Source organism: Thamnophis sirtalis, unplaced genomic scaffold, assembly GCF_051295495.1.
Source record: "Thamnophis sirtalis isolate CommonGarterSnake01/CBP01778 unplaced genomic scaffold, rThaSir2_p1.2 scaffold_4, whole genome shotgun sequence".
Classification (NCBI taxonomy): domain Eukaryota; kingdom Metazoa; phylum Chordata; class Lepidosauria; order Squamata; family Natricidae; genus Thamnophis; species Thamnophis sirtalis.
The window spans coordinates 84,117,576-84,133,751 of NW_028261384.1; the positions used below are offsets into that span (position 1 = coordinate 84,117,576).

At 42.8% G+C, this 16,176-nt stretch overlaps 1 protein-coding gene across 1 annotated transcript in view; it reads right to left on the minus strand.

Moving 5' to 3' along the window:
• Positions 1–16,176, minus strand: part of CENPC (centromere protein C) — a 32,082-nt gene that overhangs the window by 10,584 nt on the left and 5,322 nt on the right. Inside the window, exons 2-5 of the mRNA XM_087713225.1 lie at positions 14,623–14,702; positions 11,863–11,970; positions 5,692–5,784; positions 1,840–1,929 (exon numbers count right to left, since the gene is read on the minus strand). Coding sequence (XP_087569351.1) covers positions 1,840–1,929; positions 5,692–5,784; positions 11,863–11,970; positions 14,623–14,702 — 371 coding nt within the window. The remainder of the gene's footprint in view (positions 1–1,839; positions 1,930–5,691; positions 5,785–11,862; positions 11,971–14,622; positions 14,703–16,176) is intronic.

Sequence of the window (16,176 nt, forward strand, 5' to 3'; positions counted from 1 at the left end):
AAAGAAAATCTTGAGATATTTAAATGACTTGACATTTGAATTTTGATATAAAATGATTTATTTTCTACTACTGTACTATCAATTTTCCAAGATGATAGCATGAAACAGCATTCTGGAGAACACATTTCATTTTATTTTAGCATGGTTGATGTGAAAACCATTATCTCTATCATAATGGCCCAAATCTTCTCACACATTAAAATAATACAAAAAGGCCAAATCTTCTCTCAGATTTGAGCCGAGGTGGCGCAGTGGTTAGGGTGCAGTACTGCAGGCAACTTCAGCTGACTGTTATCTGCAGTTCAGCGGTTCAAATCTCACCAGCTCAAAGTTGACTCAGCCTTCCATTCTTCTGAGGTGGGTGAAATGAGGACCCAGACTGTGGGGGCGATATGCTGACTCTGTAAACCACTTAGAGGGCTTTCAGCCCTATGAAGTGGTATATAAGGCTAACTGCTATTGCTATTGCTATATGTTTAATGATATAAAAAATAGCACATCACATAAACTGAGGATCAAGACAGCTTTATTGGCTATTGAAGTTGGCTATAATTCAGGTCAGGACAGGCTTTCAACCAGGGATGTTAGTATACAACACAGTTTTATCCCTTACTGAATGGGAATAGGGCAGTAAGAACATGGTGGGAATCAAAATTGGATGGGATTATTTTCACAGAATATCAAGATTAAATAATGAAATCAGCCATTTGCTGTGATCATATCCAACACATTCCTCCTCCTACTTCCTCCACAGTAACTCTGTCAAGTGAGTTGAGCTGAGTGAGTGACTGGCCCAAGGTCACCCAGCTGCCTTTCATAGCCAAGGCAGGACTTGATCTCATGATCTCCTGCTTTTTTCTAGCCTTAATCACTTGATCAAACTGGTTTTGATTATTGACTAAGCAAAACACACTTAGGAAATTGAAAATGACATAAAGATTGTCATTAAATATATATTTTGGTTAGATACTAGAGAACTGACAATGGTTGACAGTTAAATTGCCTTCTGAAAGTTCAGTTTGCAATGGTGTTATCTTGTGTCTAGCAGTCTACCAATTTTAGATAAAACTGTCTAGCACAGAGCTTGCTAAAGATGCTTTTCACAGAGTAATTGGGTACATTTTTACAGATTTGGGGACTTTTTAAAATATTCACACTCTAATAGATTTCTTTTTACTTGACGGTTGTTATTTAAAATGTGTTATTTGGCTACAGCCAAAATTTACCTATTTCTATTGACCTTCAAGATCAGTTAAATAATTTTTTTTTCTTTTTTTCACTGAGAGACAATCTCCAAAGCCCAGACTGAGATGCCTTTGTGGAAAGTGTACAAATAGTATTGGAAATGATCAATGCATGTGCTGATGAAGCCAAGGGATCCAACTAAAACACATGAAATATGAGTATCCACATAAGAAAATGATTGTAGCTTGTGAATGACTTGTATTAAAATAAAACACAATTTCTGATATTTGTACAATCTGCTCCCTAGCAGACATTGAATCATATAGTGACTAACTGCCCTCTGAGAACTTACATAGGGGAAAATATAGATTTTCTCCAATTAACAACTAGCACATTTAATTAATAAATGCCCTAGATATTAATATATAGAACATTTTTTATGAATCAACTGATTTTTAAACATATCTAGGAACATAATATATAATTTCTTGAATCTCTTATATCTTACAAAATTAACCATACAACATCATATGTGCATCATATTATTATGTGTTTTTTAATGCATCTTTACTGCTGCTATCTATGTATTTCATAACATACACTAAATAAATATATTTATCATAAGAATTTTTAAAGCTGTGTCATATCACTCACCCAGAAGAATTTGTTGATTAGATGCTTTATTAAAAACAACAGCTGGCTGAAAAACACTTTCTGTGAAAATTGAGTTATTGTGCAAATTCTCTGCAAAGCAAAAAAAACCCAGAGGATTAGGCTAAGGGGCAGACATAGTAACATGTAGTCCCTAAATGGGACTAGAATTTCCATTTCTAAGTGATGTAATTGTGGGATACAATGTCATTTGATCACATAGCAACGCAATATCATCAATCCCCTTTGTGTTTGTTAAATGAGGATGATGGATTGTTAAGTAAGGGTCTTACCTGGCCATGATTTGTGACTTCCTACTGTTCCTACTTAAGGCTCTTAAGACCTGGCTATTCCGGATGTTGAACTCATGTTTCAGTTCCAGCCCCGATTAGACTGGGTGTAGGTTGTGGTCTTTTTAACTATGTTTTTTGTGTTTTTTTTAAAACTTCTATTTTAATTGTATTGTTGTAAGCTGCCCCGAGTCCTCCGGGATTGGGCGGCCTATAAATTTATTAAACATTCAAACATTTCTAAAAAGCAAAGTCAATGGGGAAATTGAGAGGAAGTTATTTATAAGTCCAAATCACAAATCTTTTAACTGTTAAGCAAGGACTATGTTGATTTTCTATTAAATACTTCTATTATTACACAGGTCTGCGACTAAAAAGCTGTTTGATTATTTTCATCTAATTTCCATGTATTTTGGTATGCTGAAAACAAATAAAATATTGAAAAAAAACTTCTAGACGTCATGATTTGCCACATGCAAAATTGTCTTCAAATTTATCATTTTTTTAATTTTTGGTTGTTTTTTTAATATTATGGGTTTTTAATTAAATTTAAAGTCCAAATTACTATTAATTAATTCACATAAGTGCATTTAAAATATAAAATGCCAAAAAAACCTTAAAGGGTTTGTCCAAGTTATGTAAAAAAAAAAATGGCACTGTAAAACTGATGGTCAGCAATATATACATAAGCTAAGCAAGTTTTAAGTCTGTGCTTCTAATGGTAGAAGGGGTTAATCTTTCCTGAAGAATCCAGTGGGAGGGAGACATAGGGCAGATAGCAGCATCTTCGGTCAGTGCAGGGGACGTGGCCAGCACTGTGACGTCTCGTGTACAGACACAGAGCTGCTCTCTCCTGCATGCCGCACTTGTGCACGAATCATCATCAGGTTCTTGGTTCTAGGCTGTTCACTTTTTCATCGCAATTCATGTTAGGTCGTCATTCTTCAACTGTTATGTTATGGCTCCGCAAAAGCATATTAATTCACCAGACAGTTTCTGTTTCATCTGTGGTGAATATACAGTGTTGAAGCAACAGCAGAATATTACAGAATTTGTGAAATAAGTATACTTTGCATACTTTGGACTAAAAATTGGAGATCAAGATAAAGTTTGGCCGCCTCATAAACTGTGCAAACAGTGTGTTGAGGATCTCAAAAACTGGTTCAAGGGTAAGAAAAAATCTTTCCGTTATGGGATTCCTATGGTATGGCGAGAGCAAAAGAACCATGGTGATGACTGTTACTTTTGTTCATGTGATGTGAAAGGATTTAATTCCAAATGGAAACATTCCATTTCATAGCCCAATTTTCACTCAGCAATTCGTCCCATCCCCCATGGCACAGATATACCAGTACCCAAGCTCCCTGCTACTTTGGAAGAGATACCTAGCTCCAATGAAGATGAAGTCATACCTGAACCAGATGACAAATCAAGTTCTGACTTTGAAGATGATACAAGACCAAAATTGTATTATCAGGAGGATATGAATGATTTGGTAAGAGTCTTGAATCTTCCCAAAGATGCCGCTGAGTTACTCGGATCAAGGCTGAAAAGCAGGAATTTATTGTTGCAAGGAGTGTCATCTTCACAGTTCACACATCGTGAAAAGGAGTTCATTCCTTACTTCGCTCAGGAAGACAAGTTGGTTTATTGCATCGATGTTGAAGTCTGATGGGTCAATTTAAAATCCAATATGATTCAGAGCAATGGTGTCTTTTTATAGTTTCTTCAAAAAGAAGTCTTAAAGCAGTTTTACTCCACAATGGTTTTTACGCTTCCATACCTGTAGATCATTCCGTACACTTGAAGGAAACCTACGAGAACTTGGAATTGGTTCTTCGTAAACTTAAATATGAAGACCGTGGTTGGCAAGTGTGTGAGGACTTGAAGATCTTGTGCATGCTGCTCGGGCAACAAGCTGGGTATACCAAATACCCTTGTTTTCTGTGTCTATGGGACAGTCGAGACCGACAAAATCACTGGACCAAGAAGAGTTGGCAGCCGAGGGTGCTAACAGTTGGTGAAAAAAAATTCCTCCGAGAAACTTTGGTACCTTCCCATAAAGTTCTTCTACTACCTCTCCGCATAAAATTGGGACTGATGAAGCAATTCGTAAAATCACTTCCAAGAGATGGAGAATGTTTCAAATACTTGGTCACCAAGTTTCCATGCCTGTCAGAGGCAAAATTGAAGGAAGATGTGTTCATCGGACCAGACATTAGAAGGCTTATAGTTGATCAAGAGTTTGTCAATACCATGACAGAGACATTCCAAATGCTACTCACAAGCGTAAATGCACCAAGAGGAGCCTCACAAGGAAGAAGAATCGAGTTTAGTGTGTGTAGGTGAGCTCATTTCAGTTCAAAAAAAGATTTTCATGAAAATTTTGTAATAAAACTTCAATTTTATAAGTCTATTTCCATTTATTTTGAGGTATTGCCTTATTTAACATAGTTACCTAAATTGTCAGGAAACGTGATGCCTTATGACAAAATGGAGGTCATTTTCGGATTCAGCGCACCAAAAAACATAAAGATTATGTGGAATAACCAAAACAGCTCTCCCCAAAAATTTTTTTTGCAGACCTGTGATTATTAACAGGCCTAGAATTTGCTCAGATTTAAACAAAAATCAAAAAGATAAATATGTTTATAAATTGTGTTTTTTGAATAAAACATATCAATTATTCTGTCTCTACACTAATTCTTTCTTGATACCTGCCAAACTATATATTCACTTGATTTTTTATACTTAAAATAATAATTTATAATGGGCTGAGGAATGCAGTATTATTCTCCAGCTTCATCTTATTCCTATAAACTTTTTTTTTACAAAATAAAATGGGTGGATTCAGCCCAGCATTCTGTTTGAAAGTTTGTTTACAAGTCTGGAAAAGTATGACATCCAGAGACCATATCATTTAACAACAGAAATATCAGAAGTACCTATTTTATTAACCAAGGACCTACTTACAATTTTGTGCCAGTTTTCAACAACTAAAGTCAGTAGGGAAGATGACAGGAAGTTGCAAGTCCTGGGCAGCTCACAAACAGGCTAGCAGGCACAAGCATAATGGGACTTTAGAGGCTACTTCAGGAGGGTGAATGAGAGGCAGGTTTAGTGCAAGTGTGGAGGGTTTGGGCTGGCTGCTGCAGTTGTAGGAGGGCATATGAGGGGCAGGTGCAGCATGAGCACAAAAGGGCTTGGAATAGCTGCTGCGAGATGGGAGAAGGCACACAAGAGCAAATTCATGGAGGGGGGCATATGTGATGCAAGTGAGCTTAGAGAAGCTGCTGCAGGGTGCGGAGGATGGGCAAGGACCATAGTGGTGCAGTTTGCAGTGACTACTATAGGATGCAGGAGGCTGTGACAGAAGCAAATGTGGTATGAGGACAGTAGGGCTTAGGGTGCCTGCTATAGAGCAGAGAGCATGTGATGCTAATCAGATGTCTATAAGATGCTGCAACTATTCTATAAGTGAGCTGGTTACCAGATTAGACACAACTTTGGAAATGCTGGGAATGGCTACTCATAATTGAGAAAGATAACGTTGTGATGATCATACCGGTTTCTGACACAGATTTCATACCAATTTTCGCTTTGCATTTCCTAGATTCTCTTTCTTCAGGTGATATTATTCCACTAATTACAAAGTCTCCTGAAACAATATAAAAATTAATTATGATCTATATAATACCAATTATAAATTGTTTTACTCAAGATTGAATGGAATTCTGGAATAACTGGATTACCTATAGCAAATTGGTACCAATTCTATTACTTAATGATTATTTTGTTTCCATCTATAATTTCATAATGATACTCTCAAATGTAAACACTAACATTTTGTGAGATTATTTCCTAAAAATAAAACAATTCCATTATGGGGAGGCAACATAAGGGAAATATAGGTTATCCATGTCACCAGTAACTTGGCTGTTACTGAAAGTATATACATACATACCACATATGTTTGGTGTTACAACGTTCCTGCATAGTGTAATTTAAAAAGGAAAGGAACGTTGGTCCTACCTAAACGTTCTTCTCAGCGTGGCGCAGAACAGTCCAGGAGTGGGTTGTTCAATCCTTATTTGCCCAAGAGACTGAATCAGAATTGAAGCCACACCTCCAGCTTCCCCTGCTGACTTCCAATTCCAATGAGGCGCAGCTCCAACTGGAGAAACAAAAAAGAGCAGGCCCTGCCCGCAGCATTAATAGCCCCAGGGACCTGATTAAACAACAAACAAGGACAGGACCTGGACCGTCCTGCGCCATGCTGAAAAGAACGTTCAGGTAGGACCAACATTCCTTCTCCAGCTGATGGCGCAGGAGGGTCCAGGAATGGGACATACCAAAGGGGCAGTCCCTAGGGCAGGAACTCATTGATCCGTGGTACCCGAGGAAGCATGAACTCCCCGAAGCACCCGACGACCAAACGATGCCTTGGCAGATGCAGAAGCATCCAATCTATAATGCTTAATAAAAGGTGAAGGGGAAACCCACATCGTAGCTCTGCAAATATCCCCAATCAGAGCCTGAGTGCTCCACGTGGCCGTTGTGGCCGCACTTCTAGTTGAATGAGCCATTATCCCCTGTGGCACTGGCTTTCCTCTCGCCTCATAGGCTTGGGCAATACAAGCCCATAACCACCGCCCAATGGTAGAAGGGGACACTCGTGACCCAATGGCAGAAGGCTGGAAAGAAGTAAATAGCACCCCTGTCTTCCTGGAGGGGGCAGTCCTCTATATAAATACGGAGAGCTCTTCACACGTCCAGCTTGTGCCACGATTTTTCCTTCCTATGAGTGGGGTTAGGCCAAAATCCAGGAGAATTAACTCCTGAGCCTTGTGAAAATAGGAATTTATCTTGGGGATAAAGGCGGGATCAAGCCTCAGCACAACCGTGTTAGGCTGGAAAATTCAAAGGTCCTCCCTGACAGAGAGAACACCCAGCTCAGAGATTCTCCTTGCAGATGTGACAGCGACCACCTTTAGGGTAAGGAACTGCAAGGAAACAGTCCTCAGTGGTTCAAAGGGGGGGATCCACAAGGGCCAGGGGGACCATGGACAAATCCCAAGATAGGAATCTGTGAACTACCAGGGGCAGAGTTTAGCTGCACCTCTTAGAAACCTTTTCACCACCGGATGATGGCCAAGGCTCTCCCAACCGTCCAGGACCAGGACAGTTGACAGGGACGAGACTTGTCTCCAAAGCGTGTTATGGGCCAACCTCCTCTCCAAACCATCCTGGAGGAATTCCAGGATATTAGGGAGCAAGGGACATTTAGGGTACACATGTGCCTTATGGCACTAATCACAAAACATGGACCATGTGGCATTGTAAATCCTGGTCATGGCTGGGTGTCCCATGATAGTTCGTATCACCCACAAAGAGAATCATGCCTCCCTCAAGATTTCCCTTTCAAATACCAGGCAGTTAACTGGAGCCACTGAGGCTCCGGATGGACCAGGATCCCCTGGCAAAGCTGAGATTCCACCCAGAGGGCTCTGGAGTGAGTCCCTGTCTGCTTACATGCGCCTTCGTAGCCACATTGTCTGTCAGATGTAGGACTTGTCTTTGCTCTACAAGGGCCTGAAAATGTCAAAGGGCCAGATGAGCTGCCCGCAGCTCTAGCCAGTTTATGTTATGTGTAAAATCCAAAGGGGACCAGCGACCCTGGGCCAGCTATGTCCCCAGCAACGTCTCCCAGCCATAAAGGCTCACATCCGTGGTCAGAGTGAGCCATTCCAGCTCCCTAAACACACACCCCTTAGCTAGTGCTGGGGAAACCCACGACCTTAGGGAGAGCCTCACATTGGGGGGAGGGGGTACTCGAACCTGAAAAGAAGAGGTGCTGTGCTTGCTCCTTTGGTACAGGAATAGGAACCACTGGAGAGTTCGAGCATGGAGCCTCGCCAGGGAACAAGATCTATACAAGATATCATCTTTCCTAGCAACTGAGACAAGGTGACGATGGGCACACGCCATTCCTTCTGCACCTGGTTGACTAGCTTCACTAGACTAGCCCTGCAATCCTGGGACAGGAAGACCATGCCAGAAGAGGAATCTATGACCACTCACAAATGCAACACCATGGTAGAAGGTCGCATATGGCTCTTCTGGAAATTTATGGAGAACCCATACCTCTGCAGTGTTTCCACCGTCAGGCCAAGATCTTGAAGGGACCGCTCTGGCGACTCTGCCTGAAGGAGGATATTGTCTAAATAGCAATGAAGTCTGATGGGAACCGTTCTGAGGTGAGCTGCTGGGGCCGCCAGGACCCTCGTGAAAGTCCTGGGAGCCAAAGCAAGTCCAAAATGAGAAGTCCTATACTGGTTATGGTTACCAGCATAGGAAAACCTAAGGAACTTCCTGTGCTCAGGGACAATTGATATATGAAGGTAAGCCTCCGTCAAATCAATGGAAGCTAAGTAGTCACCTTCCCTGATACCTTCCAGAATAAAATGAAGGGAGGCCATCTTAAACCATTTGTATACTAGGTAGCGGTTCAAGCTTTTAAGGTCAAGAATCGGCCTCCATCCCCCAGACGACTTCAGAACCACAAAGAGGTTAGAATAAAACCCCTTCCCCCGGTCCTCCTGTGGAACCAATTCTACCGCCTGCATCTCCACCAGATGATCAATCGCCTGGCGCCTGAGCATACACTTGGAGGAGGTAAACGTACGAAAAGAATTAAGAGGGATGGAAAGTAATTCCAGTCGCAGGCCAAATTTTACAGTATTAAGGACCAGAGATCCAATGTAATACTCTCCCATCGGTCAGCAAACAACACCAACCGACCACTAATAGGGGCCATCCAAACCCGTTCATTTATTCCAGCGGAAGGGGCATCTGCCCCCTCCGAAAGGGCCACTTACTCTGGGGCTGACATTGTGACCTATCCCTGTAGGAAGACATATCCTGCCCCCTGTCCTGACGTGGCTGAAAACTTATAGGTTGATAATGATAGTCCATGACAGTACCCCTACGGGGTGCCCTGCATGTATATGGTGTGCACTTGTGTTCCTGCTTCTTAGTTGTGGCAGGCAAAACCTTATGTTTGTTCTTATCCTCAATAAGGATTGGGTCCAGAACCTCGCCAAACAGCTTATTCCCCGCCTATGGGCCAGCCATCAGCTTCCACTTCGCTTTGGCATCCCCCTGCCAATTTTGGAGCCACAACATCCATCTAGCTGAAACAGAGGAAGAAAGAGCCCTGGAGACAAACTTAGTGGCGTTCAAGATCGCATCCACCAAAAACTGGGTTGCAGCAATGACCTTGCTGATGTCCTGAAGCAGCCACACATCATGCGCCGGAACACACTCCTGCATTTGTTCAAGCCACATCAGTGTGGTGCGATTGAAGGAGGATGCAGAAGAAGGGGCCTTAATCGCCCACGTTGCCGCCAGGAAGGTCTTACGCAACTCTAGTTCAGTCCTCTTATCTTCTGCCTTTTGGTTGTCCACCACATCACTCGCCACCATCCACCTCTGGAATCTGTAATGCCTGGGAGAAATTAGGCTCCATATTATAGAAGCATCTATCATTCCCATCTGGGGTGGAGAAAGTACCTGGCTTGGCCCACTGCTTCTGAATCACATCCAGAAACAGTTTTGGTGCAGGGATCTCCTCCTTCTACACCAGGGATTCTACAAAGAAACACTTTTTCTTTTGCGCTGCCTTGGAAGTCGAAGCCTCAGCCATGGACTCCTTCTCCTTCTGTTTGTCAGCCTCCTTCTCGACAACTGCAGTGCTCCTGGCTTTAAATAGCAAGGAATGGAACAAATTAGGAGGAAACAAACCAGCAAAGGCAGGAATATTCGGTGCCAAACTTTCATCATCCGAAAGCTCTGTCTTCTTTTGCTCCTCCTCTTCCTGGAGCGAAACCTCGCTCCTCAGAGAAGGAGAAACTTCCTTCTGTGCCCTGTCTGGGCAAGCGACCAGATCCTGGATACGTCTGCGCTTGGCCTCCATCAGTTCTGCCTCTGCCTGGTCAGAGGAGCGACCCTGGAGGGCAATGCCCTGTGCAGTGGCTTGATGAATAAGAGATTGAATGTTATCAGGTAAGTCCTCAAATTCACCAATCGCATGACTAGGCCCAGGCCTGGGTGCCAGTTGGTGCCTGTGACCTGGTTCAGGAACATGTGCAATGAATGGAAACGGATAGCACTCTTCTTCCTCGTCCTCAACCTCCGAAAGTGGAAGTGAGATGGAACTAGCGATCTAGATATCCTTGGAGGAGAAGGGGAGGAAGAAAATGGAGCTGCCCTTAGGAGCAGGGGGGGGGGGATCTCACAGAAGACAAAGGGGCCTTATCTCCGCCTCCCTGCCTGGACTTCTCCCCATCCCCTGTATTTCCTTGCCTGGAGGGAACTTGTTTCATCAGAGGAGGAGGATCCTGAGGGGAACCCTTCCTCTTCTTGGAGCTCTTTGATGGAGCTGCAGAAGCTACCCCAGAGGGACTCTCACCGGGGGAATCAGCCATGACAATGTAGCAATACTCTGTCCAAATGCCTCACTCTGCCCAGTTTGGTAACCAGCACGGCAATCTGCGACTGTTCTCACCGGAGCCTGCAGTCACAATGAGCCTTGTGGCACTGAAAAGGGGGAAACAAAATGGCCATCGACCATGTGATCCAGTGGAGGTCCAAACAAAATGGACGCTGCCTCATGGTCACTAACAAAATGGCCACCACCATGAGGACCTTACCAAGATGCCACCACCCAGGAGCTCTCCCAAAATAGCTGCCCCCAGGGCCCCATACTCATGAGGGAGTAGCTTCCAGGAAAACAAATGGTGTCAGCAAGCAAACAATGCTGAGAACAACCGGATCAGCCACACGGCCTTCAGCAAGTCCAGCCAGTGCTGATCACGCCCTCCTGTTGGCCCTCCTGTTGTTCTGGACTGTTTGCAGCCACGCAGAAGCGCCGGTGCTCCACAAGCATGCCCCTCGCACCAGTAGCTTCTACATCCACCTACTGCAGCCTCTAAGAACCAGTAGCAAGGCAGGGAAACCTCCCTGGCCCGCGCACAAGCCAGCAATTGGTAATCAAGCCGGACAGAACCGCAATAGCATTCCGATAGCTGGCACAGCCAGCTGCTTGCCTCAAGGACCCTGGAAACCTTCAGCAGGACCTAGCACAAACACTTCACCACTCTAACAGTAACCAGGTCAGATAGTAATATTAAAAGGGAAAAAAATACCTTAAAGCAAACTAACTCTAACAAAAAACCAATTTTCACTCACAGCAATAAATTTTACATCTTATCGGGCAAGATTGAATTGGAATTGGAAGTCAGTAGGGGAAGCTGGAAGCGTGGCTTCAATTCTGAATCAGTCTCTTGGGCAAATAAGGATTGAACAACCCACTCCTGCGCCATCAGCTGGAGAATGATTCCATTTCTTAATTGGGATAGAATCTGGACTAGAAATCTTTGTGCTTTAAGCAAAAGGTATCATGGCATTTCTTGGTTATTCAGACAATTCTGGATTCTAAATTTTTGTATTAAAAATACAAAACATAATCCAAGTCCTTCTAATCCATATTTTATCAGTTTGGTGTAGTGGTTAAGGCGTAGAAACCAGGGGACCAGGGATTTAGAAATATATGAGTTTCAGAAGAATGTTGTGTGTGTATGTAAGTATAGCTTTTAGATTATTTTAATTTGCATTTCAAAAAAAAATTTTTTATCACAAACAATAACTTCTTTATTCAAGGCCTTGAATTATATACCTGATGTGCACATCTTATAATCAATACGTTCTCCTCGCCAATATTCCAATGGTTTGATACGTATTCTTTTGGACCGCCGAACGATGGGTATGCTTGTAGGCAATACTACTAGAAAGGAAATATACAAAAATATGAATGTGTGTGTGTATACATATATACCAGTGGTGAGTTTCAAATTTTTTTACTATGAGTTATGTGGGCATGGCTTATTTTGTGGGCATGGCTTGGCAATCGTGTGACTAGATGTGAGTCGCTTGTCGGTCATGTGACTGGGTGGGCATGGCCAATTTAGCTGTCCATTTTGCCAATTTAGCAGTCCATTAAACAACACACAGCAGTGCCCTTTTCTATTCTTTTTAAGACCGCATGAAGTTTTTGCCCTAAGTTTTTTTTTTTACTAGGGGGGGGGGAAGTTGGCATTATCTCTCCAGCCGGAATGGCATCCACCATCTTGGCACCCTCCTGCCATGAGGTATTCATGCCTCCGGAATTCTGAGCCACACGGGCTCCACTTCAGGTCTCCTCGCACAGTAGTCTCTGGAGCACAAGTGGCAGCCGACGATCAGACCGGCTCCTATAGATGGCTGCACATGGTGCTTTTCAAAATGGCAGCCGCCAACTCAGCAGCCCAAAACTGCTCAAAAACGTTGTCGACAGTCCCCAATACAGCAAGAGATCGGTCTTGCAACAACTATGCCACTGGAATTGGGCACTCCCAGGAGGCCTAACTCACGCCGATTTTCCAGATTGCACCATGTGGAACCACCACTCCACATGGCTCCTCCAAAATGGCGGTCGCCGGCTCTGCCACCCAAAGAAAGTGCCGAGGGAATAGAAGGCCATCCCTGGTACAGCGGGAAATCGCGCCTTGGATCGGTCTGACTCTAGGCACTCTCCTAATGGAGGCCACCCACAACATCCGCAGGCCCGTTGTGGTTCATTCGGCTCCACGTGGCCTCTGCACCCCAAATCGACTGCCCAAGCGGCCCCACCATATGCTCCACTTCCCTGGTAGGAAGTTATAGCTTCCACACACACAATGGGAACCCAAGGGAAGAAGGAGGCAGGAAGTCCAGGAATGGGTAAGAGGAAATTTTGGAAGCAGTAGGAAATAAATCAGGAGCCAAGGAAAATAGGTCTCTCTATAGACGAGAATGAGTTGAAACTGCAGCCAAGCAGAGAGAGAGCAGAGAGGCATCGCTTCAATTAAAACTCAGTCTCTGGGCACATTAGGAAAAGATGATAATCATTCCTGGACCCTCCCACAAGCTACTCCGGAGAATATCTACCTTACATGTATGTTTCTTGTATTTATATCTCAGTGGGAAGCAACCAATCCCCCGCCCCCAAATAAAATATTACTCCCAGAAAGGCTTATTCCACATTCCTGCCAGATAAAAGATAATGAGATAATGAGCGTCTAGAAAGTCTGGCTCCATTCACAATCAGGGAATCATCCAAACCCTATTAGAAATACAAATCCCATATTGCACAAACCCCAAAACTTCAAAAACATAGAACCATATAAGAATTCTACCTTTTATCCAGTTTATTGTTCAGCTGACCCAGAAACAAACTGCTGAATGTCACTTTGCAAACCTCCTTCTAAGCAACTTATCAATTTAAAGCAGGTTTTAATTTAAAGTTTGCAGCAAACTTGTGGACTTCAACTCCCAGAATTCCACAGCCAGGCATGCTGAGTTCTGATTTTCCCTTCCTCCCTCCCTCCTCTCTCTCTCTCTCTGTCTCACTCTCACTCACTTTTACATTTTAAAACCTCTTTTCTCTTGCCTGAACCGGCAGGGGAAAATACTTTTGAAAAAAAAGTTTCTGACGAAGCTTCTGATGGGAGAACAGGTTCAGGGGTGTGGCCAGGCCACCATTACTATCGGTCTTAACCGGTACGCCAGATTTTCACTACCTCTTCTGGCATACCGTACCGTACCAGGAGGAACCCACCTCTGATGTACAGAAAATACAGCGCTACGGAGGCACAATGGTTAGAGTGCAGTACTGCAGGCTACTTCTGCTGATCATGGCTGCCAGAAGTTTGGCAGATGGAATCACCAGGCTCAAGGTTGACTAATCCTTACATCCTTGCGAGGTGGGTAAAATGAGGAGCCAGATTGTTGGGCGCAATATGCTGACTCTGTAAACTGCTTAGAAGGCTGTAATGCACTGTGAAGCAGTATATAAGTCTCAGTGCCAGTGCTAGGATCAGGACGCGCTAATTCTTCTGCATTAAAAACCCCAAATCACAAAAATATGGTTTAAATCATACAAATTACAAAATATTTATTACTTATGATATACTGACATATTTAATAGATTAATTATTTGTAAAATAGATAAGCATAAATCAAGTTATTTCAAAATAAGATTTTATAATATCAAGTATAGTTTTAAAACATAGCATAATGGTAGTTTATAAAACATTTATGCCTGTGTTAAGAAAAGGGAACAGATGGAAAATCAATCATAGGCTTACTAATACTCAAAGTCCTAAGTTCAGCATTCATATCTGAAGTGTTTAAAAAGTGCAACATCCCACAATTTTGCTTACAATTTGCTCAGGATCAGAACCAATAATGTGAGAATCCATGAAATTAAATTTGCTTGGTCTACACATAATAGTAAGCATAATGCACAGACACCCCCCAAATAAAACCACACAATCATAACAATTTATATGAACCACAATAGTATCCAACCCTACATAGAAAACAAAACAAAACATAAATATTTACTTTGACAAGTTACCTGAATCAGAATCATCCGTATTAAATTGATTCAATTCTCTTCTAAACATTTCATTACTATGAAGTGGTAGTAGTGGGTCACTAAAAAAAAAAAGTTTACATCAGATTAAATCATTATATTAGTAAATTATACTACCTGATGTAGGTATAAATCAGGGAACATAACATCTCCATGTATAATACTCTATTTATAGAGTGATAATTGTTTATCTTCCCAAGCTGTTTTTCTTTTAAAAGGGCAGTACAAAAATAAAATACAGAAATGGTATCAGCAAGCTTATGTCCTAAGAGGGCAGTGCAATACTGAAATCTATTTCTCTGACATCGCTTCATGGCTTTCCCTGAAAATTACTCCAGAATGTTCCATATGATTCTAAACCAATCTTTTTCAAATGTAACAACTCTTAAGATCTGGGATTTCAACTCTACAAATTCCACTGCCAGTGTGAAGCAGTTTCATCAGAGGAAATGTTTACTTGGATTATGTGGCACATTCACTATTTTTTCATCCTTAAATATGTTTTGTGTTACTATGAATCAGACATGGAGAATAATATTCAGAAATAAATACTTTCCATAGAAAATCAGCACATATTTACTGTACACGTAACAGTATCTCAGAGAAATATGTTTAATTCAGTCTGAATAAAATACAGTATTTTTCGGAGTACAAGATGGACCTTCCCCCCCCAAAAAGAATATGAAAATGTTGATGCATCTTATACATCAAATACAACCATTCTTTGGCTTCCAGAAGCCAGTGGGGTGCAACCAGGATGACTTCCACTCACTCTACTATTAACTTTCTGACCACCCTTGAGATGAGAGGTAGAGGGGGGAAAGGCATAAACTAGTTATTGTGGCCAGCATCCCTGCCCTCCGCCCTTGCTGTCCAAAATTGCGAGAAAAATCTCAGCAACTGAGTTTGCTGGGGTGGCAAAAAGATCCACTGAATCTCCGTGCTATGGTCTGAAACAGCTCTGGCTGCAGGCGCCACTCCGTGTGGTCAACCATGACCCTGCTCAGCCAATCCGCTTGCACATTAGCAGTGCCGGAAATGTGTTCTGCGCGGAGGGAGATTACGTGGTTCTCCGCCCAGAGCCCCAACCACTCTGCCTCATGCATCAAGGCCTAGGAGTAGGTGCCGCTCTGATAGTTCAAATGCACCTTGGTGGCTACATTATCCATCAATAGCAGAACCTAACAGCCAGAAACATGCTGTTGGAAGCGATGGAGGGCCAGGTGGGCAGCCCAGGGCTCTAGTGAATTGATGCTATTCTCCAGTTCATCACGTGACCAATGGCCCTGGGTAAATTGAATCTGGGCCCTCCAGCCGAACAGGCTGGCATCTGAGGTGACTGTGACTAGGTCGGGCTCCTTGAACAACGTCCCCTTCTTATAGCCGAGGAAGTCCACCAATGAAGTAAATGGATGACTTTGCGAGGTACCTGTATGGTCGAATTGGACTTGCTGATGTGGGTCCACTGATGCGGAAGCAGAAACCATTGGAGTGGCCGAGAATAAAACTAGCCCATGGCACTATCTCTATACAGGA